Genomic DNA, 26,136 nt, shown 5'->3' with positions numbered 1-26,136 from the left:
ATTAGTTCTAAGTAACAACTAAACCTATGTCATAAATTTTATTCATTTGTTTCTAATGCAGTTGGTTTTGCTTGGTTCAAAACTTGTCTAATTAAGATCTGAAAGTTAGCTACCGGTACATTATTTGATTCAAAAAATAATTATGGAAAAATTTATCATTTAGTTACCGGTAACTCTCAACTATAATATTCATATTTGTTGAACTCTTGAACCTTGTTAATAATTTAAAGCATCTAAAATAATCTTACAATGTGAGGATGTTCTTTATATGTTACATGTAAAATTTCATCAATAGTTCTGATATGTAGATCATCTTTATAGGCAGGGTCAAACTGTATCCTTAACATGTAATCCTTCCCAACATCCAAGTGTACTTCCTGTAAAAAACAAAGCATAATCAATTCTTTAAACTAAAGAAAATGCAAATAATAATATCATTACGACATGAACCAAGCAACACATAAAAAACAACGGAAGACACCTACACAATCATAAATAACTGACAAGTCTAAATAGAAAAGTTTTCTAAATGATGGCAATTGAATTATTCCAAAATAGTTATAACAAAGCAACAGATGAGATATTTTGATATAAAAAAAAACATATTCAGTCTCATTTCACTAAACATAAAAATATCAAAAGAATTGAACACTAGTACATCTATACATATGTGAAGGCTGCATAAATACCAATTGTAATTCATAACAAATTATCACTAATACTAACCATTTCAGAAGTTTCTGACCCGTCATCTTGTATAATCTGGAAGGGGTATTTTAACTTAAGACCAGTTGTAAGTGGTAATGTTGATACATTCATGATCTTCAGTTCTCTGGTCTGTAAGGATAACTCGTCATCTGGTTTCTACAAATAAACAAAGATGTAAGTCAAACATGAAAGTTTGTGGAAAGTTTGTGAAAAAATGCAACAAAAACCAATTATTTCAACATTTCTCATTATATTATAATTTTTTTCTGGACAGCTATAAATTATGTGGCTTTTGTTTGCAAAATTCTAGGGGCAAATATTTCATGCATATCAAGGGCATGAAATTATAAAAAATAAAAGGTGAGGCACCAATTCAATGACATCAATCAACAGTTACGGTAGATCAAACTGCATTCAGTTTTTATGGCATAATAGAATAACAGAAAATTCATAATCTTGGACAGCACATCAGGACACACAGACCACAAATACTCAAATCCATATATGTATTTGTTAGAACAAAATATAACAAAAGGCTGTCACAACGACAGCAAACCGGATTTATTAACATTTATTTGTGTCCTGGCAATATCACTAGAACCATTACAGATGAATGGTGAAAGTGAAAATCGTCAATATCAAATTTGACCTCCATTTTGTCATCAGTATCAACATATTAAAATTTGAAAAGCTTAGATTGAATGGTCCAGGAGTAAATGCAACAACTTGAATGGAAACGCCTATTTATGATCTTTCAAGAACCATAACTCCTGAACGGTAAAAGTCAAAATCGTCATTATTGAACTTGACCTCTATTTTGTCATCAGTAACAACATATTAAAATTTTAAAAGCTTTGGTTTAACGGTCCCAAAAATCCGGTTAAAAAGCTTTGCATCTGTCTGATTTGAATTTTCCTAAGAGTTCAGTATTTTTGTTATCTTAATTTCTACTTCAAAAGATATAACAAAACCTCATTCTTATAAAATTCAGAATGGCCACCATACCTTGTCAACCCTGAAGTAGACAGATTTTGTAGAAAATTCTAAGAGAGGCTGATTAAGTCAGCTGATAGGTCTACTCTCATGATCATAAAATCTAATTCTGGTAAATTTCTCACCTTATCAACCCTAAAGTAGACAGACTTTGTAGAGAATTCCAAGAGAGGACTGATGAAGTCAGCTGATAGATCTACTCTAATGATCATAAAATCTAATTCTGATAAACTTTCTTACCTTGTCAACCCTGAAGTAGACAGACTTTGTAGAGAATTCTAAGAGAGGGCTGATGAAGTCAGCTGATAGGTCTACTCTCATGATCAGTTCCTTTCCTCCTTGTCTTCCTATGATGGCATGACAGAGTAGTCTCTCTTTAATATACTTGGGACTGCAAAGAAAAAATTGTCATCATATAAAAAGTTGCTGTAAAATGCATGGTTTCTTCATGAAATAAACTTATTTCATTTAGGAACATACAGAAAAATTGCCATCTTAAATACATTACAATTGAATATCAAAACACCAAAGCATAGAATGAATGTATAAACAAAGAAGATTTGGTATGATTGCCAATGAGAAAGCTCTCCAGAAGAGAACAAATGACACAGAAATTAACAACTACTGTTCCAAGAACAGCCTTTATCAATGAGCAAATTCCATGCATTGTTTGGCCAATCATATTATATTTCCAATTACTGACTCTTTTCACTGCAAACATCTTTATTTTTTTTCAAAATTATATGCTATCTTAATCCCATTTTTGGCAATTATAAACACTCACCTTTCTACAAAGCCTTCAATGTTCATTTCCATAGAGGTTCCTGGTGGGAGATCAAATCTATTAGGATTGATTTTAAATACTGGTCTGGGTGGTTCTTGAGGTGGTGGTACATTCTACAAAGAACAATAATTTATAACAAAATGTTAAATCAAACAAAGACCACCGTAATCTTGGGGTAATATATAAAGAATATCAGTCCTTCTAATATCATTTTTTATCTAAACATGATTAGCTTGTCACAAAGTAATTCCATTTTTTTTGTACTAATATATTGTATCCTTCATTTCAAAACTGATATTATTACCTTTGCTGATAATGATCAACTGCAGACTATTACTTATGTATTATCTTAAAAACTAACTGTAACAATATTTAAAAGATTCACATAAGGAAATGTGGTAGGATTGCCAATGAGACAACTATTCATCAAGTTCACATAAAGTGGATGTAAGCAATTTAAACAACCATACAGCCTTCAACAATGAACAAAAAATAATTCCATAAAGTCAGCTCTAAAAAGTTCAAATAGCTATAAAAAAAATTTGAAACACAGTTTTCTTCATGGTAAGTTTCCAGTATCATTTTGAACAAATTTACCCTGAATTTCATGTCGAGGGGTTTGTATTCTGCTAGAGCTTTCTTGCCCTTGCCAAGAGAAGGAAATCCATCTGTGCTCCAAACTAATTGTTGGTGTCGTCTCCCTTTGTTTGTCAACATGATGGTCTTCTTCAATGGTCTGTTACTGTAAAATAAAATTATCAAAATAAATTTTATTGATATCTAAAAAATACTAATTTTGTAAATTATAATTCAGATATTTTAAATCTTTATATCTAATACGATTTTAAACTCTACCAATTGAATAATAAAATGCTGACAAGAATAACTATAAGGCCAAATTCAACAGCTGCTGATAAGAACTTACCTGAAGTTTGGTCCTAAGTCAAATGTTGATGTCAGTTTTGGTTCTGATACAATAGTTGTTCCTTGTCCATAACCAACCAAAGGTATTTGTCGTACTTGGCTCTCAATGAAATTTATTTGTAGTTTATCTTGGAATCTGAAAAAAATATCTCTTGTCATGTAATAAATTACATATTAGTAACAACATTCAATTTTATCTTTTTTGTGGAATTGTATTAAGGTCAAGTTACAGTAAATGGGCTATGTCACAGATTTCAGTAAAATTTGGCATACAACTCTGGCTCGATAAACTTCAACTGAAAATCGAAATAATAATGCATTTATCACAATTATCATTTGAAATATTACTGATTGAATTCTTACAAAACGGTTGAACATTTGTATAGAAAGCACATAAAATCGGCGAAACCCCTAATAAAATTTGTCTTAAAATCGCCAAATCTCGAATTCTACTCCATAGATTTTTCTTAAAAAACTATATGTTGTTGATACATAAATTTCCGTTATAATGATGCAAAATAAAGATAGGGTCACCGACTTCGTTTTTACGGTATACATCATTCTAAGTTGCGTTCTTTGTGAAAAAATCCAACAAAACGTCGAAATAATCGTAACGTTATCGCGTTGCAGGCCGTAAAACGTTGATTTTTGACGTTTTTCACTACCAATAAGGTAACAAATTGGTTATTAGACAAAAAACGAAGTCGGTGACCCTATGATTATTTTATATCATTAAAACAGAAATTTATGTGTCAACAATATATAGTTTTTTAAGAAAAATCTATGGAGTAGAATAAGAGATTTGGCGATTTTAAGACAAATTTTAGATGGTTTTTCGCCGATTGTATGTGCTTTCTATACAAATATTCACCCATATTAAAAGCAATCAATCTGCAATTTTTCAGATAATAAAAGAGATAAATGTATTACTTTTTCGATTTTCAGTTGTAGTTCAACGAGCCAAGGTGGTATGCAAATTTTTAGCAAAATCTGCGACATAGCCCATTTACTGTTCCTTGACCTTAATATTTCCAATCTGACTTCTATTAAAGCTGGTACTAAACACCTTAACTTGACTCGTTTGATTTTCATAAAAAATAATGACAATATATTTACTTTGACCCTTTGACAATATATAAAAAATTTAAAAAATGAACCCCACACTTTATAAGAAATACAAGAATGTGTCCATAGTACATGGATGCCCCACTTGCACTATAATTTTCTATATTCAGTAGACCGTGAAATTGGGGTCAAAACTTTAATTTTTAATTAAAATTAGAAAGATCATATCATAGGAAACATGTGTACTACGCTTCAAGTTGATTGGACTCTAACTTCATCAAAAACTACCTTGACCAAAAACTTTAACCTGAACTTCACACTATCATTTTCTATGTTCAGTGGACCATAAAATTGGGGTCAAAACTATAATTTGACATTAAAATTAGAAAGATCATATCATGGGGAACATGGGTACTAAGTTTCAAGTTGATTGGACTTTAACTTCTTTAAAAACTACCTTGACCAAAAACTTTAACCTGAAGCGAAAGGACGCACAGACGAAAGGAGGCACAGACCAGAAAACATAATGCCCCTCCACTATCGTAGGTGGGGCATAAAAAATCATTGGATATATAGCAGTTTGGCAAACAATAATTTTGAATTTGAGAAGCTTAATTTTGCCTAAAAAACAGAATGTTATACAACTTTTAGCTGAATTTTACAGAGTTATCTCCCTGTAGTGTAATGTATCACCTTCATCATTTGAATTTGTAGAAAACTAATAAATCAATGTTTTAGTTTTTTAATTGTATCTTTATTTGAGAAGAGTTTAAAAGTGCACTAATTACCTGACAGAATCATCCAAGTTAGCAGTGACTGTAATCTCCAATCTTTTCTCTGGTCCAATTTCACCTTCTTGAGGTTCAACACGGAAAGCAGATTTTGGTCTGACCATATGTGCTGTAAACTTGGCAGGAATGAGTGATTCATTAGATAAAACAACTTTCATAGGTCTGTCTGAGAGAACAGGAATGATTCCCCAGTCTATATCCTGTGGTGAGATATGTACTACCGGTCCTTCACCAATGCAAGCTATATGTACAGGCTGTAAAGAGAACATATATATACATATCATCTTTCATTTTCATTCTAAACCAAAGACACACATTCAACATAAAATATTAAAACTGCATTATAAAACTTTTCTTATATTTGAATGTAACAACATTTTTATTAAATGAATATATTGAATTCAAGAAATGCAATTTGAGACGTTTATATCATTATTTCAATAAATGAACATAGAACATTAAATCAATATTTTTCTCTAATCAAATTTGGCTTAATTTAAACTGACAAAATGAGTTTGTTATTATCAACACTTTTTTTTCGGTAAAAACTCACCAGTGGTGGATCAGGACTACCAAATATTGCAAACTGTCCTATAATATCCTGTTCATCTAACATCTGGGATTGGATTATCATAGGTACTTCAGTCAGGGAATGGGGTTCTACTATACCCTAAAATGATAAATATCATTATTAGAAACATGTCAATAAAACTTAAAATGATGATTTGTCTTCTATTGTTGTGTCATTCTATGAACCTTGATTTCATTCATGCCTGATTAATCATGATCATAGTTCTTTTACTTCCTTTCAATTCACGCCAAGACATTTTTAAAATAAATGTTTATTCTTTCAAGATTCCACATAATATTACTAATGGACAGACAAATGTTATTTATATTCATTACCACAATCATATGAAATTTGAACTTGAACTTTCTAATTTTTGTGATGTTGACAGCATTGAACAAGATACGATTGGTTTCGCAACAGTAAGAATTTTAATTTTAAATTATTATAACATTATTTGTATGCTGTATTTCTTAGAATAGCAATAATTAAACTCAAATGTGTGTCTATTGCTCAATAATCATTAAAATGAATGAAGACTAAAATTTTGGAATTTATGGCACCATACCAACCTTCATCTTAGGACTGGTGTATGTAATAGGAGTATCTTCATTCACAGACTGGGTTAAAAGTTCATATTTTGCTGGTAAATCTGTGTCATTATGGAGCTTAACAGAATGTTCATATGGATGTCTTAGGAAACATCTTCCATAGTCTAGTATTGGACTCAATACTGTTATTGGTGGGACAACACACCTACAAAGTAAATTATTGCATTATAGTATCTATGACATCTATTATACCATGAAGTAATTAGTGTTGGTTTATTATTTAAAGTAAGACCTAACTGTAAAATTATCAATAGTTTTCTGATTCAAAATAACATTTAAATTCAGCGTCAATTTATTAATATTCAATAATGTAAACAAACTCTTTTTCGAGAGCAATTTATTTTTGCGTGTAGAGAAATAACGCAAATATTAATTGTTGTGAATATGTTAAACTTGGATATTTCCTTATTAAACTTCATCAAGTATTATAGAATATCGCCAAATAAGATAGTAGCGAAGTGAAGTAGTAAGGGTTAAAAGTGAAATAAAGTATCTGCAAAAATAAGTTGGTTTACAGAAACTGATTTACTTGATAGTTAAAAGACAAAGTTGTAAAATCATCTTTAATACACCAACAGTAACTAAAAAATATAAGAAAACAGAAACGTCAAAAAAAATAAACATACTTTGCATAAATTGGCAGTGATAGAATTTCCTCTCCAACATTTTCAACATCAACAACTAAGTTCATTTCATATTTCTTGATTGTGTTTGAGATAAAGTTAACTGTGATCCTGACTTCACTTTGAGGCTGAAGTATCCCAGATTCTGGCAGTATTTCAAATTCCTTTGGTGGTCCGGCTCTGGTTGCAATAGGGATGGGAGATCCCATTTGGGATCTGTTGCTATCTAAATCACTTGTCCCACAGATGCTCTCTGCGATGCCATCCCCTGGTACCCGTAGTGTAAATTTCATAGAAACCAATGATGTGTTCATTAAGGTACAGGACTGTGTGTTTAAGAAACCTACAAATCAAATAATAGATATTGTAAAGAGTAAAGTTAGAGCAAATAAGACATTGCAGGTTCTCTAAGTGTTATTGTATTGCTGTAAACACTTGAAATGCATGTTAATTTCAAGATCAAGTTAAATCAAAACAAATATATCAGTAAATGTACTAAAAAGTTTGTAGAAAGCAAGGATAACTGTGGAATTTTAGTGCAAACTTATTCTTGATGCAAGAATTTAAATTTTATTTATATAGACATTGACAATATAGCTAGAAATTTAAGTACAAAGAAACTATACCATAAATCATTTAACACACTTTATTTTCTACTCAAATACGCATTCATGACATTTATGGGAAAATAAGAAAAACAAATACCATAAGATATAGTTCCAAATTTGAGACGAGGGACATCAAACTGGAATGTTGGACCTATCACTGTACCACTGTAAATATAAAGTAAAACAAATAAGAAAATGAAAAGTAAAGACAGCATTCACTGTAAATATACACCTGTTGTTTGTAAAAATAGAAAAATATGTTACTTCCTAAATATTTAAAATTTATATGTGACCTTTTAAAATTCATGGACCCAATAAATTCTGTCTATAGCTCAGTTCTTAAAAATTACAAAAATAGATAAATCATACAAAACTTTATCAAAATAACACTGAAGGTCACAGAAGGTTGGGTATTTAACCTCATTGTTGAAGACAGCTGGTGTAAAAGGCTTAAAAGACCTGTTAGTGACCTTCTGCTGTTGTTTTTTTATTTGGTCGGGTTGTTGTCTCTTTGACACATTCCCCATTTCCATTCTCAATTTTATTAAGTATTTTTTCTCTGTGTATTTTGTATACTGTCTCATAATTCATATAAATCCATATTATTCTTTTTCACTGGGAAAACATTCTTGAGCACTTTTAACTTTTTCATTTATAAAAGTAGGCAAATAAATATTAGTTATATGAATGAAGTAAATATACAACTTACCAAAATTTGACTTGGATTTGATCAGGTTGTCCATCAACTTGAAAACTAAATGTTTCCTCAAAATCACCAAGATATGGACTAGTAAAGTTAATAGCGATAGCCTGATGACCTCCTGGCATAACTATTCCTTCTGAAGGATCAAAAGTGAAACAAGGTCCAAATATTGTATGTTTCGGTAGAACACTATAAATAGCATCAATGTCACCATGATTGGCTAGAATAATCTCATAAGTATGTTTAGAGCCAATGAAAATATTTCCCAAGTCTAATGTGTCAAAGGAGAATTTCACACTTGGTCCAACACCCTCTCCTTTTACTCTCAGCGGTAAAAATGTCTCGCGTCCAGTAACGTCACAGAAAGCTGATAGAATATAACTCCTGGCTTCTCTTGGTTTGAAAATGACATTGATGTCAAATGATGTGTTTGGCCAAATATCACCCTCCACAGGTTCTATTTTTAGTTCTTGGTCATCAAACAACATTGAGTCTTTATCAATAACCTGTAAGAAAGAATTGTATTCATTTGTTTTAAATGTGATTTGAAATATTTATAGTAGGAGATGGAGAATTCATTTGCTTGTCAAGTATCTTACAAATAGATACAGAGTGAGATATTCTGATCAGAAGCTGATCAAAATTAAGTTATTTCAATCAGGCTTCATTTTTTCAAGCAATTTGTTTTGTAAATTTATATCAATTCAATATCTAATTATCTAACATTTGTTGTATCTTGCCATTTAAACTTTTTGCTTATCTTAATATAATTCCAAATTGCTTGATCTTCTTAAAATGCTTTGAAAAATGTGTTACTATCAATTCAAAGAGGTAGATTTTTATTTATTTTCAGAATTGAGTATGTATGTTTTATCTCTAGTTCATTGTCAAATAATACAACAATAAATCATAAATTACCATTTTTTTATTGTGGAATGTTCGAGTGAGAATAGATACTTTGTCTTGTAATGTAGGATCTTTCATCACCTCCTCCCAGAAACTTTTCTTGTCATTATTCTCATCTCTCTGAACTGCACTTATGGCTCTGTAAAAATATAAACAGTTTCATAATTCTGAGAAAAATAAAAGATATCTTCACAAATATAAAGTCATTTTATGTAAAATAGAAAAAATATTCTGACTAAAGCAATCAGATTTCAAATGGATACATGCACCCAAGATCAAACTTCAACTGAAATCTATTCATTCATTAACGATGAGATATGACTTTTATAGAGTTATATGGATAAGACAAACGCTGTTGCTATACACATTATATTTTATAAACAAACTTACAAAGCCTTCTCTTCATCCTCTTGTTCCTGTGTATTATATTTTGTCCACCTGAAGTGACATATGACATCTGACCTATTGTGTATGGTAACAGTTCTCTGATTGGCCATTGAAATGTATGTGTTCTCCATTTTGATTGTGTTTTTGTCTAGTCTTACACTAGAATTCTGTGCAGCACCATAAAGACTAATATACACATTTTCTCCTGCAAGAAAAATTTAAAAAAAAACATAATTTACTGCATGAGCATTTAAAAATAAATAAACTAGCATGGATCTTTTTTCTATAATGTTTTCCAAAAATTTTTCAAACTAATTTAGAAAATTTCATTCATAGATTTCTTTATCAAAAGAGAAGTATCAGATCATCTTGATTATTCAACTTGTGTCATAGTTACTTCCCTTGGAGGGTTATGAGCCAAAGTCAAGTTTCAAAACTTTTTACTTTTCATATGAACCTGTGGTTGATGAAGACAGACACTTAATATTGGGCAAATAAATCATGGAGCATGATTATAAGCTAAGCAAAAATATTCATAAAATAAGAATATATGTCCTTTGGACATTACGTCAATTCAGGGGAAATTCATGAGGAAATACTTTATACAAACTTTGACCTGTAATGGAAATATCTTATTGAGAGTTGCACCAATATTCTGTAATCTTTACCTGTATCATAGCTCACAACCAGTTCAGAGTTGTGGTCCCCTGTCTTCTGTGGATTATATTCTACTGTTACTTGCATGCTTTCTTGTACAGGTAATGTTCCTATTTCTGGTGTCACTGAGAAGGGTCTGAAACAAAAAAATGTCCAATACAACTCTATGACTGCTTCAGTGTTTGATGAGTTAAATAAACCATTCAAAAAGCTCCTTTTATTGAAAAAAAAGTAGAAAAGTCATAAAAAAAATTACATTTTTAAAATAGAATTGTAACAAGAAAAGTGTTTATTGAATTTTCATTTGATGAATATCTTCTATAATAAATTAAATCTATTTTAAGTTCATAATAAAGCCATTTTAATATTTTCAAAATAATAATGAGTTCATACTTTTCAGTAGACAGTGTAAACTTGGCTTCCATGTTGCCTATATTTCTCACTAGGTATGTCCTAGAGTGTGCATATTTAACGGGTCCAGGTGGGAAATGGATGTTGTCTGTGAAATCTAAGACAGCTCTGGATCCAATAGCTCTGACTGGTACCACAAACTTCTCTCTTTCTGTTATACATACTAGCTCATGGTTGTAATCCTAAATCATATAAATAAATCATCTCATTAACATAAACAAAACAAATTGGTTTATTCATCTAACCTGATACTGATGTCATGAAATGTTTGATCATACAAATATTTATATTTTTCCTCTGTAAATTTAAGTGATTTAAAAAAGGTGTTCCATTATCTTATTGATAAATATGAAAAGGATGTGCCATAAAACTTTCAACAAAGTGTTGAAATGATTATAATCTACATTACCAAAATAAATATGAATATACATGTGTATATATTTATTTGTTTAAATTATTGAAAAATAAAAATTACCTTCTTTTCTTCTGGTTTAAACTGTATTCTGAATGTTGTTGGTAGTCCAGGTCCTACTTTATGTCCAACATCATGTGGACTGATTACTTTGAAGTATGGGGAATCTGCTTGTGTAACCTTTACTAATCTAGGTACCTAAAAAATAAATCATTCCATGTAGTGATGTACACTTAATATCAAGTTGTATCAACAGTTAGTACTAGCTGTCTTTTGTCAGACTATTAGTTTATACACTGTTAAAATTTACTTTGGGTATGATCATTGCGTATTGTTGAAGACTATAACTTGACTTTTTGGTGTCTTTCTCAGTAAATTATGCTTCACATCTGCTTTTATTTATATGTTAATAACAAATCTTAAACCAATATGTCTATATACTGAAGGTTTTACAGACACAGTTTTTATAAACTATGTTTTTTTCCTTCCCTACTGAAACTAATCATAACCTAAGCCATAGTTCATACAATAGACTTCACTTTTCTGCTGATACCTACCTTGTCATTGTTTCTAAGGATCAAAGGCACTTCATATACTTGATATGGCTCAAAATTCTGGAATGTTACTTCTGATGGATATGGTTGGAACATTGGTTCATCAATATTCACTTGTGAAAACTGAAAATACAAATAGATTTAACTGTCAAAAACTTTCTTGCCAACAGACACTGATTAATTTATCACAAGCACAGAAATATTTTTATATGGTACAAACAAACTTAAGTTTTGATAACCTCAATGAGATGTGTACAAATGTACTTGCTGATGTGTTTATAATAATTGGAAAATTTTTAGTTGTAAGGAATACAATACTGCAATTCATGATTCAGGTTTTAATCACAATATATACATTTTTATTTTGTTGCATTACAATGTTAAAAAAAAGAACACTTAATTGGAAAATTTTGTTTCACATTGAATTATATATTCCAAATTTCTTATCATTTAAATTTTTTAATTTTTAAATATTTTTTTGTTAGAATACCAATAAAACATATACTTAATTCAAATAATTTACTTTTGACTGACAAGCTTGAATTTTTCTGAGAGCTGTTTAAACATCTGCTAGGAATTGAAATGGTCAACACTTATACAGGGTTCTTGGTGAAAAAAGCTGGTCAGAAGGTTTGAACATTAAAATTTGGCAAAGACCAACTAAAATTTGGTATTAAGCAATAGAAAAATAATGATGACAAGCAGATTTTCTTCAGTGAACACCAGGTAATTTTTTTTGGGGAAAAGTCTGCCTCTATCATTTGGGTTGTGACCAAATCAGAATTGAAAAGTTAAAATACAAATCAAAACAATTAAAAAATGATACAAAAGCAGTCATGTCCATATAAAAATAAAAGATATTTTTTTTTATTTGTTGATGATGATAATTAATGAAAAATGGCAAAGTTAAAAAAAAAAGAAAATTTGCCAAGAGAACTTATTTTTTGTGAAAAATCAAAATGTAAATCTTATCTGAAAATAAGATCTTTAAATACAATGTAATGACAAAACTGATTTTATACTGATCATTTAAATTGTTATGCCTTAATTTAACATTAAAATATAAACAAACAAAATAAGTAAATACTAATATAAACATGCAAAATTAACTCTTTAAATAATGAATATTGTATATAATGAAACAACAATTTTAATTTACCGTTGGCTTAGAAACATTACCATCTTTCTGTAACAATGGCCAATAAAAGTTTATTCATTAGCATTCAAATATATTTTGATGTATGCTTCATTGTGGTATTATAAGCCTGCCCTTACACTACTCCTTTGTTTCATGTGAAATTGCTGGGCAATTTAAGATTGGTTACACTTTCCAATTCACAACAAACGCCTTAGCTTTTGGACTGAGAATAACAGCAATTTATCTTGTTACATGTAGAACTTATAAATTCCATAAAGCAAAATACTTTCAAAATGATCAAATTTGTTTCTGAATGTTTTGTTCAATATAACATCACAAAAACAAGAATTTTCAATAATTTGTTTTCCGATTCTTTTGATAAAGAAAATTTAATTGGATAAAGTATATTTCATTTGTTTGCCTGTTACCTTTTGAAGACTTGTGTCAGCCATGTCAAGTAGTTCAACTTTCCTTGGTATTTTCATGGTATGTGTATTAGCCAACTTTTGCTCTGTGTCCATCTGCATGTCAAACATGAACTGACTAGGTGTCATCTACAAATAATGTTATGTAGTAAATTCTTATAAAAAAATCTTGAGATATATATATAGACTTACAAAAAAACAAACATTATCATACACATAATGGTAAGTTTTGTAAAATACATTTAGAAATAAATATAGCCAAAAATATTTCAACATAATGAGTGTATCCTATTCGTTTTTCATTTAAATATTTTGCTTCACAAATCATTAAACCTCAGGGCCATAAAAATTTGTTACACATGACTTCAAGGAAATATAATTATTAATTATAAAAGTTAATGCCTGTACTGGGTCATTTCATGGTATCAGGTCCGTTCGCGCCCAATATACTTTCGCACCCTACACGTTCGCACCTTGCATGTTCGCACCCAAGGTCCGTTCGCACTCTACACGTTCGCGCCCAATTTTAATACAAATTCCAGTTGAATAATTGGAAAATCGTGATTGTTGTTTTTAAATGCTTTGATGTAAATACTGAATGTATTTATAGCTTGGTATGAGTAAATGATTGAATATTTTAAATGAAAAACACAAAAGAAAATTGTTTTTAACAGCTTGGTCCCTTTGATCTGAAACAATGACATAATAAAATATGCAATACACTATTAATATATAAACCAAAACATGATAAAATTTATTCAACGCACAAAAACAAAAGTAGTCAGAATCTCACTTCATTTTGAAACAAGTCAATGAAACAAAGTTATAGGCAATACACTAAACAAAACATGATTAAGTGTTATTCAATACAAAATAAAACGTTGACAGAATCCCACTTTAATTAGAAAGGAATATTAATTTTTTGACAATACACTCTCAAAAACATGATTAAGATTTATTCAACACATAAAAAATGCTGTCTCGCTTTATTTTGAGACAATGGAATCAATTATACTTTTAAGAATACCTACTTGCCAAAACTTGATATCAAAGTTATTAAACACAAAACCAATTAAAATTGGGCGCGAACATGTAGGGTGAGAACGGACTTTGGGTGCGAACATGTGGGGTGCGAAAGTGAAAGGGAGCGAACATGAGAGGGTGCGAACGTGAATGGGCGCGAACGGACCCGGATTCGTCATTTCATTGAAAGCAAGTTAAAAATGTGTGTTCATTTCACTGATGAATGTCATGTTTTGACATTTTCTAGAAATTTGGCTTGTAGAGTCAACATGTTAAAAGATCCTTCTCACCCAGAGATGATATTCATACCTTGTTTTCTTCTTCATCTCCTTTCAGCAGTTTTGGATTTCTTGGAGCAATCACTTTACTTTTATAATTGGCAGCATCTGGACCAAGAGCCTCTAGGGTGTTGGTGGTCCCCACCACCTCTCCAAATGGCCCAAGGGGCATTTTTACTACAATGATGAAAGTGAAAAAATTCAAGTAATAAAATTTGTAATCCCTCTCAAAATTACAACACTTTTAGCTGTAAAAAATATTTCATAACAACCTGGGATACATCAGCCCATCAAATCGCTAAATGTGAATGGCAACATGATTTGAATATTATTCTTTCTTCAATACTCACTTCTACACCTCATCACAATTTGTCCACCATAACTTGACTTTATAAAGTAAAATTTTGACATCACAATACACAATGTCTGATTATGATACCAACAAGCCACAGGAAAAGTGTTTGTTGATGACGCCAATAGTTTAAGTGTCGAAAAGATTCCTAAATAAAGATAAGGTATATTCTCTTGTTTTTATAAATGAGTCCTGAGCTTGCCATATCAGCCTATTTTTTTATGCCTGAATAACAATGGTTGGGACAATATCAATTGGCTTTGGTTACGTTATTCAGCAATTGTTTCTTGTGTGCTATTCAACATATTAGCCATGTGACATATGATAGCATTTTTCTTGGAAAGTACAAAGAAGGCTAATAATTTTTCCTTGGATTTTTAATTAAGTCCCTTTTCAATTTAAGTTTTCTTGGCATAGTAAATAAACTAAATGGACAAATAAAATTACCAGGCATGAGGATGTTGACACTTTTATTACATGGCTAATGTGATACATGACCGAAACAACCAAGGCCAAACTTGCTCAGTGGCGGAGACATCATGTTTCCATCCCCCATATATTGATGCATTCATACAAAATTTCTGCATGACAATTGGAAAAAAATTGATGTATGACATCAAATGTTCAAGCAGATTGGATTTCATAATAGTGATAAGGTGTATAGTGTTGATAAGTGAGAGCAAAATTTAGATACTGACATGCTGATGCCAGTGTCAGTGCTGGTGTCAGTGTAGTCCAAATAATTATGACGTCTTGAAAGGCTATTATAATTTTTTTCTTTGACGCCTTACATCAACGTCGAAGTAAGGCGTCAAAGATAAAAATTAAAATAGCCTTTCAAGACGTCATAATTATTTGGACTAGTGTCAGTGGTGATGCACTGATGGCTGATGTTATGATGTGCATTCCCCATTTCCATTCTCAATTTTATGTACATTTATTTGTGTAACATTAAGTATGAATTAAAAAAAAATATGAATATTAAAGAAAGATACGAGTATATCAAAGCAACTACCTGCACTCGATCAAAATATACTGTTCAACCAATAAGATGTTGATTCAAAACTCCATTGTGGATAAATGTTGCTAGGAACAGCATACCTATGCGAAAAAGAACCACGAATTTAATTCGTCAATTTTTCAATATCCGGTATAAATTTAACAAATCAAAAAATGGTTCACAAAAGTAAATATTTATATTCATACGCAAATCTAAACCTCGCTTATTTCGACATTTGAAAATGTTAAATTTATAAGTCATTTCATATCAAGAGATGAATTTAAGATGTATGCATTAATTTTTTTTAAATCTGTTCATTTTTTTTCCTTTCTATTTTATGCTTAGGAGTAATGTATCATATCGTATGCTTATCCGGTCTAGTTGTGACAAGGTCCCGAATTGACAACCTTGACATCAATAGCACGTGAATACGCATCTGTATTTATTGCATTATTTCTTACATTTATAAACCAATCAAAATGAAAATTTGGACATCCGAACACACTTTCGAGTAAGTAGAATGTGTTAACCATAAAAAAATTTTGGAGTTCCATTGATCTTTTATCAGAATAACTCCGATTGCGTAAGACCTTCAGGCCGGTATATTTGGTCACGTTTTTGCAACATGTATAATATTTTGTTTATGCTATTTTTAAATCGTCAATGTTTCATTATAAAAGTTTAAACTTTTATGTCAATGTTGTCCTTAATTTAAAGAAGCTCACTCCTGTCCTTTCTTTACACCTTGTTATTATGAATTTATGTAAGTTTTTGTGCACTCTCTGCCAATTTACTCCACCTGCCTTTTCTTTACATATTCCTGCCCTTATGCACCTCATTGCTATTTGTCTGCCATAACTGAACATCACTCAGGTCCTCATAAATTTTTGACCTCTTAAAACAAAATATCTGACGCCACAGTGGAAAAGTTATTGTTATAAGACATCGGGACAGATTCGCCATTGATACGGGGTCGGCCTGGATTAGCGATAAGGTGTATACAGTGATTTCAGATGGTTTTGTATCCTATAGTCGCCGTCAGGTGAAATTCGTAGCGGTTATTGGTAAAAATAATCTAAACTATCAACCATGTTCACTCGAGATATTGATTTTCTCATTCCATTCATAAATCGTGAAAAGAAAAACCACTACTGACCTACCTTTTAAGTGACCGCACTGTAATAATCATGACCTTCACATTTTCCAGAATGTTTTCCATTGTAATTCCGCCATCTTCGTTTCTATGAGGATCATTTGTTTACATGTGACATTCGTCATTTACGCAGTTTCCTGAAATGTTCTTTTCATTGATGTGATACGGTTTCCCTCGCTTTATGCAAATGTTATGAAATTGAATTCCACCATTCAAAATAGTCTTGGAAAATGTGAAGGTCAGGATTATCACAGTGCAATCACTTAAAAAGTAGGTCAGTAGTGTTTTTTTTTCACGATTTATGAATGGAATGTGAAAAACTATATCTCGAGTGAACTTGGTTGGTAGTTTAGATTATTTTTACTGATAACTGCTACGAAATTGGTGCCGTTGAACGTCAGAGTTTGTCCCTTTAATAGCAAACAGTTAATATTTCTTCATCCAAAAATGATGCGCAACTTTGTTGCTTTTAAAGCCCACTGACAGCCTTAGATCTATATGAATCAGGCCTCAATTTTTTTCATTTATTCCTTTTTAATGCATTTTTTTAAACGAGTGTTCTCCCAGGGGCCTTTTAGCATCATGTTAATGTGATACAATGTTATGGATGTGATGCTATAGTTTTGAGGAACAAGATGGTATTTCAATTTCCTCTGTTGACCAGACCAGGATGTTAAATGAAATATCTGGGGAGACCACTACACTGAATTCTGTTCTCTAACTTAAGTTTGCCTCAACCAAATGTTTTCAAACTTGTACACAATACCTCTGACCTAAAAAAAAAAAAAAGACAGATCAAGTTTGAATTCTGGGGGCGTCACTTTAACCCTTGTAAAGTTATGCCCCTTTATAAATGAAAAGAAATGCAAAATTGTAGTTTCTGCTCTCTTACCTTAGTCGCCTCGATCAAATTTTAGGAAACTAATACACTATGCTTCTTACCGCAAAACACAGATCAAGTTGAATTTTGGTAGTGTCACTTATTATTAAACCATTAGGCTGAGAAAAAAAAGACCAGTGTTTACGGTAACCCGACCGACCCTGTTTTTTAGCCCCGACCCTAACTTTTTTATTGGATCTTCTAAAAAAAAAATTTAAAAAAAATTATCAACCGACCCTGTTTTTGACACAGGCTTCTGATAAATGACATAATATTTTTTCTCTCTTGCTTCCTCTTGCATAGAAAGCCAGTAAAACATTTTATTAATGTCAAAAGGTATTCCAAATAGGTTAAAAATCCAAGAAATTTGCACAGCAGGTGCTTCAAAAACATTGCAAATGGCACACTTTCGGTTTTTGAAACTATAAATTACTGATCCGGACTTGGAAAAAACATGATAATTTTCCGGATTTCATTTACGATGTCAAAAAAAAGAATTCCGACTTCCGACCCTATTTTTCAAAATGATGTTACCGGAAACACATATCTTTTTTTTTTAGGCCTTATCAAATTATGCTCCTATAAATCATAGATTTGTAAATTTTTTAGTTTGCTGTTTGCCCCAACCAAACATGTAACCTATACACAATACTTGTTACCACAAAACTCAGATCATGTACGAATTTGGGTAAAATCACTTAAATCACTTTTATCGTTCTTGAGTTACACGTGTATGTCCCTTTATAATGTTGTATGCAAGCAGGGGCATCATCTGTGTCCCTGGCGACACATTCTCCATTTTTTTTTAATCTGGTTTCATTCAAAAATGAGAAAATTTGGAATGATTGCCAATTAGACAACTATCCACCAGGGACCATATTGATCTGATATAAAATATTCTGCAGTATTTTATGCCTAATGTCTAATAAAATATCGTTTCTACATCAAAAGAGGTAGCCTTTTCTCAGAAGTAATACTGGAGAAACACTAATTTTCATGGGGATTTAATTTCGTGGTTTCAATAAATGGAAGTGATATTATATGAAGGTTAAATTTCGTGGATATTTACTTTCAACAAAATAAACAAAATTAATCAAAATAAACAAAATCCTCCACGAAAATTTCGGCTTTTACAGTATCTGTAATGCCAATTTATATTGCATCAGGGTGCAATCAAAAGTTTTTTCTATGACGTCATATTTTGAGAGACCATGCATAATTGACCCTTAGTGCTGGACTGATTAATAAAGATACTTGTATAAAAGTAGATATCACTGGAATCAGAATGTTCTCAAGTTTATAATGCAATAAAAATTAAGTATACTTTTAATATATATATATATTAAAAAAGTTCCATCCAGAGAACATGGGAAAAAAAAGGCCTAATTTGAACATAAAAGAACTGAAATCAGGTGATGTGGACACCCATGAAGACATGATCCATGCAAATTTTACATAATCAAAACTATGAAATTTATAAGTTTTTACCTGGCCTTTCAAAAAAATCTTGTTTCAGAGTATGGTCTCCTGCTTCGAAAAGAGCTACAGTGGCTGCAAATAAGTTTTCAATTTTCACTGTCGAAAAGCCATGATGTTTACAGTGTTGTCTCCCCTCATAACATGTATATTTGATATAAATTTTGAAATTGTTTCAATCTTTTAACCTTTTTTAATGGAAAGCTAACTAACTAATTTTTACAATTAAATACAAAAAATTTGATATTTTTTCACCCAAAAAAACCTGTTTATATCATATAAAATATTTCAAAATGTGAGTTAAAATTATTGCCATTATAACCCTGTCGCATCTTTCACAATAATAAAATCATCCCACTATTTCTGAATTTACAGTTAATAAGGAGTAATGCTGCTAGTTGATTATAGTTTGTAAGAAGTTGTGAAATTTTCATCAGAAATTAATGCTTGTTTGCTTACGGGAGCTGCTAAAACCAGCAATACTAATAATAATTGCTTGCAGCAAACAACTTATACTGGTTACAATATTGCTAATAATCCGTGGAAATAGTTCACTGGTTAAAATAGCAATACAACAAGTTAATTGAAATTCACATGTAATTTAAAATATAATTGTAGTTGCAATTCAGATTACTTGTTTTTACCATTTTGTACTTAATAATATGTTTTGTTTAATAGACACAGTTGGGACACAATTGTACAGGCAGCCTGGAAGAAATATCCTAATCCTTTGAATCCTGCAGTAATTGGTACTGATGTTTTAGACAGAAAAGTTGACAACAAAGGGGTTTTAAAAACACATCGACTTATGACAACTCAGTGGGGTCTACCAAACTGGGCTAAAAAGGTAATATATTCTATTGCAAATGGCATAAATGACATTAGTTGGATGAACCTTAAATGTAATTATTAAATGGGTTTATATTTCAACTCTGATAGATTTATCTTTAAAAATCTAATGCTTTAGGTGTAGTTTTAGTTTGTAAATAATCATGCATCTATGATATGGTAAATAAACACAGTAACATTTTGCCTAAGGGATGCATTTATACACATGTTTGTAGAGATCATATGTGTTGTAATCTGAAAAAATATTTATAAAGCAGTAAGTGGTGTGTATATTAAAATTGTGTAACCTTTTATACTGTTAAAGCAATGGACAAACGATTTTAAAAAGTTCTTAATTTCAGCATTACATACATGTATATATACATGTACTTATTATTAGATGAAACATAAAAACAAATCCAATTTCATTTCTTTGGCTTCATGTTTGACAAATTTAGTTAGACCGACTTAATAATTTGTAGGAGGCTGATATATGTATCTTTTTTTTAATTAAAATGTTCTTATTCATCATTCAAGTTAGCTTTCTAGTTGAATAGATTATACATTATTAAATTAATACACTTAAAAAACAAGTGTACCTATAAATAAAAATTAATCTACTTATTTATTGAATGTATTTAATTTGTAATTGATAATTTAAATCCTCTTAATGGCCAGTAAAACCAGGTGCTTTCCCAGTATTTCCTACTGAGCGTAAGCATTGTTCATTTAACAATGTTTAACCTTGGTTTTGTTAACCTTGATTAAAATGCATCGCTGTCCTATCAGTTTAAGTGTCTGAGCATGCTTGCAAATTATTAAAATATTATTATTGAAATCTATAATTTAAAACAAAACTATACAGATTTTAATTTATTTAAATATTGACATCCATAATATTTTGGTATTTAAAAACAGATGGTTGGCATATCAGATGATTGTTATGTGATTGAGAAGTCAGACGTTGACTTGAAAACTAACACTATGTCTATCAAATCAAGAAATGTGAGTGAGAACACAAAAATAAATGTTTGTATTTTCTGTTTTGTTGTGCTTAGTTACATATTAAATTTTGCAGCTTTAATGAGTCCAGAACCAGTAAAATAACTGAATAGATCCAGTTTGAACCAAAAATATGAGCTGCGTCTAAAGAAATTGTCCTTTTCCAAATGTACATGTACATACATAAGTCCTTAGTTGATTAATGAAACATTTGAGAAAAAAATGGATTATATTTGTTCTTTTTTGTAGGGTGCTTATTACAACTCAAATTTTCAAACAGTAACAGACATTCTGTAGAGATTTTGTTGACCTTATTAATGTGCATAAGAGAGATATCTATCTGACGCGGCTCATATGTAATCATAGCGATTTTTAAAACAAGGGATAGCTTGCATTTTATGCCAGAATTAAAAAAATAGGTCTCATATAAAGCTGCAGGGTTTTTACTTCACTTTTATTTTAGCATGTCACTTTTCATTTCCTTATTTGTTTCTTCATTAGATTTTAGGACAGGATGAAAATGCGTACGGATCAGAACATTCAGAAGTTGACCCCAAGGCAAAAACCATGACACTTAAGTCCAAAAATGTAAGTGAAAAGGCACCAGTAAACGCCTTTTTAAATTGAAATTTAATTCTTTACATCTCCTGGATAGATACATAACATGAATACATAAGTCATTAGGTGTAGAAAGACTTATCTTTAAATCAGAAGTTAAAATTTACTCTGCCAAGAATATAGAAGACATTGGTTTAGAACATCGATTTAATACTGTTATCTTCAAAGAGGAACAACTGGCAAATTCCTGAAAACAAGAATGATATATGCAGTTCTTAGACCAAGATTTTTTGTAATGATGACACTTGTAATAATTAAGGTTTTTTAGTTTCATTGATTGTTTATTTGACATCGTATTTGCTGTTGTACATTTCATGTATTTTTATTGTTTTCGAAATAAATCCTAAGAATTTGCATGTTTCACCAAATTATCTTCTAAGTTACATTCATATGTATTTCATTTCTTGATTTTATCAGAATGTTGTTATATATATACTTTCAATATTCCTTTGATCTGTATTGTTATAAACTTGTGCATGTGCATATAGTTAAACTTTTATTTTTAATTATACACAATATCAGATATTTGCTTTCAAAGTATAGTACTTTTAAATATCTTCTGAATAAAAAAAAAGTTATTGAAGATTATTTATCCTCCTGTTTTATTGAAAAATGTATACACAATAAAAAATAATACAGACTATTCCTGTTATTCTAATTTGATGACACCTATATGGAATAAAAACTTATCATCAATGATATGTTTTTTGGTTAAAACCTTGAACCACATCTTATCAGATTATAAAGTTTATAATGCTGTGATTTTGCAATACTACACCAAAATGTATATAAAAAAAATGCAGTTGTACCATTTTGTCATAACTTAAAAATGCTCATTATTGACTGTTCCATGAAACATACATAAGACATAGGCTACATAAGTCACTTCCATATCTAAACTTCAGTTGGATGTTTTTATACAGTGAAAGTCTATATATTAAAAATTATGAAAACATTTCTATAGGTTGTTACCCTACATGTATTTGTAAATTACCTCCCCTTGATACCATGTATGTATTAAATGAACATACTTGTTGTTAACAGTATACATGGTGTAGTAAATTTCAGTATGTTTTCAGATACACATATGTCCCCATAGCAAAAACATGTGCTTACGTTTCTTTGTGAGAGACTTTTTAGAAAATTTACTCACTTATTTTATATCTTTTCAGTTAACCTGGTGTAATTTAGTAACCATTGACGAAAAACTAGTGTATGCAACACACCCTGAAGACAGTTCTAAGTAAGTCCTATTATAGATAATAACCAAAAACACTAAATGTGTATGATCATGATTCATTAACAGAAAGATTAAATAAAATAAGAAAACAAATTTTACATCATAATTTTTGTAGTTTTTGCACTGTTGTATAAAAGTGTCGTTCAATTAAAAATGCATTGCTTTGCATGCTCATAAGTATGACAAAAAATTGGTCAAGTTTCAATTACACAGTGACATGTATATAAACGCATTATCATGATTATAGGCAAATACTATTTCATGTAGTGGTTGTTGATGGCAAGCTTATTAAAGTTTGTTGCCTAAGATTACCTGATTGAGGCATTGATAAAACAATAACAACAAAGCATGTGACCAATAACTAAATTGAAAAAGCCATGACATTTGTTTTAATATTTTCCATGTGATTCAATTTGTTAAGGTATTTGTTCACAGTTGTTAAATGATTTGCTGTATCAAATTTCTTCTTTAAGAATCTGTTAATTCTATTTACCTTCAAGAGCACTTTTGCCCACATTCTTTCATCACAGTTGTCACCTCGCACTTCCACTGTGAGGTGGCAGAAGTTATAACAAGAGGTCTCATAGTTAAGGTCACTGCATACATGAAACAAACAGCAAACTAGTGTCTGGAAAGTCAATAATTCAATATCAGTCCAATTATGAAGATTCTGATATGAAGAATTTACTTTTAAAAAAGTTCAGGTTCTATTTTTTTATAGTAAAAATTAGCCATTCAAGTATATAAAACATGTCCGACTTTCTTTTTAAGTTGAAGTTTCATGACTCATTTTTATTGAAAGTCCAGGATACTTTTTAACAGAATTATTCTTTCTTTTAGAACCCACTTGAAACAAGAAGCAGTTGTAAATATTAAAGGAGTACCATTATCCAGTTACTTAGAAAATATGATCACACAGAATATAAATAACAATGCACAAAAGGTAGGTTTATTTAATCAGTACTAGCTTGAACAGAAATGAAGCAAGCAAGACTTATTTCATCAAATAATGAGTTTTGTACGAAGATTTTTCTTTGGAATGCAGATCTAGACAAGTCATTATTCTGATCATGATATCAGGGTTCTTATAAAAGGAGTCGATGAACTCATGACTTGTATTTTTTTTTTATATAATTATCAAATCTGGCAAGTCCACAGATGCAATAAGATTGTTAAATGTTGTATCAACTGATCACATATATCATCATTTTATATTCTCACAGTTGGACTCGCCATGGCCAAAAGTGACAAGTACCTGTAAAATACAAAGTTAATTTAATAAAAATCGAGTACATAACATTCCAAAATGCTATGTTCAGACTGTTGACTCATGCATACTGTTTGGTTATTTCAGGGCAGAGAAGGTTTAGAATGGGTTGTGAGGAAGATTAAAGTAGAGGCAGAAACACTCCAGACAGAGGCAGCCACTTTTACTAAAGACACTTTTCACACAATACACAAAGTAGAATCTTTGTTCAATAGAGATGGATCGTTATAACGATAAAGGAACTTAGGCCCTTTTATAAAAAGCCAAATATCTGTGATATTCCATTTTCCATCATCACCCTCAACGAAATCTCTGTTGGAAACCTGTACAGGGCCAAGCTGATGCAGATTGACTTTTGTATTGTAATCCAATCATGTGACAGTCATGTGACATATTTATAAACCACCTTATGTTGTGTGAAGAAGTTTGTGTGACAACATTTGTTATCTTGATTGATATGGGTCTGATTCTATGTCTTCTATGAAAGCTATCAGATAATTAAATTGTCAAATAGCTGTTTTCTACAATAAACTTAGTGCTTAGTTTAGTAGTAAGAATGTAAGAAAGAATTACTTATAGACACAATATTAGATTGCAAGTTAAGAATTTCTGACAATATTTTTGGAAATTTCTTCTGAATTAAACATCTGGGCTTTTATGAAATTTAAAAAAAATCCGTTATTATTGATTTCATATTTTGCAAACTTGAATGTATTATGATTGTGTAATTATGTTGTTTATAATGGATATTTGGTAGAAATCCATTATCTATCTAAGATGGAAGATTAATTATGTGTCTTCCTACAGTTTAGAAGCAAAGTCTACAAAAGAATACTGTTTTCTAGTGCTTAGCAATTGTGTTATGTGTAGATGTTTTTGTTGATACTGTGGACTCGTTATTTTTGGTGAAATACAAATGTTATATAGGTTTGTATACTTATTTTGACGAATTAATACATTCACAAAAATGATATCTTTCCTTTTATGAAATTTGTAGCCAAGAATATGAATTGGGATTTTGACTAAGAGAAGATAAGTGAATGTTGTTTGATATGATATAATTTCCATAAACGATTCCTTTTGTATATTTTGTGAGAGTCAAATACTAAGATCTTCCAGCCTCAATGCCAAACCAGATGTTGTTTGCCTAGTTATTGTGTGTGATGATTGTTTTTCAACCATATCATTTCATAAATCATTGTGATATTTTGTTCGGGTTATATTGTATTAGATCATGACAGAATGTTATTTGTGACTTTTTGTGTTCAGAATACAAACCATTCCTATGAGACATTAAAGGCATATTCTATATTGAATATATTTCATTCTCAGGATATTGTTAGATAAATGTTGATTTTTGTTTGTAAACTTTATTTCTTTACAATCCCATTTTGTATGATATAGTTTGAAATTGATTTTAACAGAAATGAGGCATTTTGGGATGTAATACATTGATTTCAGGCATTATAAAGTATACTCAAGTATATTTTGAACAAGTGAACTAAGCATTCATATCACATATCTTGATATTAAAGAACAATTGTTGATTTATGCTCATGTGAATCATTTATATTTATGACTTTGTTATTTATTAGAAGATCAACAATAAGTTTTTCACTTTTTGTATATTATATTTTTATATACCACCGACATACATGTATATATGTGTAACAAAGCAACTGCTTTTCACAATCATGTTATGGTGTAAGCTGTGTAGAATTTTTAATCACTCTAGGTTTTGTCAACTAATG

The 26,136-nt window shown here is 30.4% G+C and overlaps 2 protein-coding genes across 4 annotated transcripts in view; one reads left to right on the top strand and one right to left on the bottom strand.

Moving 5' to 3' along the window:
- LOC134721973 (hydrocephalus-inducing protein homolog) overlaps positions 1-16,057 on the bottom strand; it is a 64,965-nt gene extending 48,908 nt beyond the window's left edge. Inside the window, exons 1-22 of one of the 2 annotated variants that reach the window (XM_063585352.1) lie at positions 15,937-16,057; positions 14,601-14,746; positions 13,272-13,397; positions 12,865-12,891; positions 11,709-11,828; positions 11,215-11,349; positions 10,722-10,921; positions 10,340-10,464; positions 9,675-9,876; positions 9,297-9,423; positions 8,385-8,884; positions 7,773-7,840; positions 7,071-7,410; positions 6,406-6,589; positions 5,819-5,935; positions 5,263-5,519; positions 3,411-3,545; positions 3,083-3,227; positions 2,486-2,598; positions 1,942-2,092; positions 727-864; positions 249-377 (exon numbers count right to left, since the gene is read on the bottom strand). In XM_063585352.1, coding sequence (XP_063441422.1) covers positions 249-377; positions 727-864; positions 1,942-2,092; positions 2,486-2,598; positions 3,083-3,227; positions 3,411-3,545; positions 5,263-5,519; positions 5,819-5,935; positions 6,406-6,589; positions 7,071-7,410; positions 7,773-7,840; positions 8,385-8,884; positions 9,297-9,423; positions 9,675-9,876; positions 10,340-10,464; positions 10,722-10,921; positions 11,215-11,349; positions 11,709-11,828; positions 12,865-12,891; positions 13,272-13,397; positions 14,601-14,741 — 3,480 coding nt within the window. In that variant the 5' untranslated portion in view covers positions 14,742-14,746; positions 15,937-16,057. The remainder of the gene's footprint in view (positions 1-248; positions 378-726; positions 865-1,941; positions 2,093-2,485; positions 2,599-3,082; positions 3,228-3,410; positions 3,546-5,262; positions 5,520-5,818; positions 5,936-6,405; positions 6,590-7,070; positions 7,411-7,772; positions 7,841-8,384; positions 8,885-9,296; positions 9,424-9,674; positions 9,877-10,339; positions 10,465-10,721; positions 10,922-11,214; positions 11,350-11,708; positions 11,829-12,864; positions 12,892-13,271; positions 13,398-14,600; positions 14,747-15,936) is intronic. The other variant, XM_063585353.1, reaches the window with a different exon arrangement.
- A 162-nt stretch (positions 16,058-16,219) lies between these two features.
- LOC134721974 (PRELI domain containing protein 3B-like) lies at positions 16,220-25,683 on the top strand. 2 transcript variants are annotated; one of them, XM_063585354.1, is made up of 6 exons: positions 16,220-16,432; positions 20,109-20,277; positions 21,762-21,848; positions 23,051-23,121; positions 23,959-24,061; positions 24,473-25,683. In XM_063585354.1, exons 1-6 carry the CDS (start codon positions 16,401-16,403, stop codon positions 24,614-24,616), a joined length of 606 nt encoding a protein of 201 aa, XP_063441424.1. In that variant the 5' UTR covers positions 16,220-16,400; the 3' UTR covers positions 24,617-25,683. The 2 variants fall into 2 exon arrangements, with proteins under 2 accessions (XP_063441424.1, XP_063441425.1); XM_063585355.1 differs by lacking the exon at positions 21,762-21,848 and adding an exon at positions 21,177-21,263.
- The last annotated feature ends 453 nt before the right edge of the window (positions 25,684-26,136 follow it).

Source organism: Mytilus trossulus, chromosome 6 (assembly GCF_036588685.1).
Source record: "Mytilus trossulus isolate FHL-02 chromosome 6, PNRI_Mtr1.1.1.hap1, whole genome shotgun sequence".
Classification (NCBI taxonomy): Eukaryota; Metazoa; Mollusca; class Bivalvia; order Mytilida; family Mytilidae; genus Mytilus; species Mytilus trossulus.
This window is presented reverse-complemented; position numbering and strand designations above follow the sequence as displayed.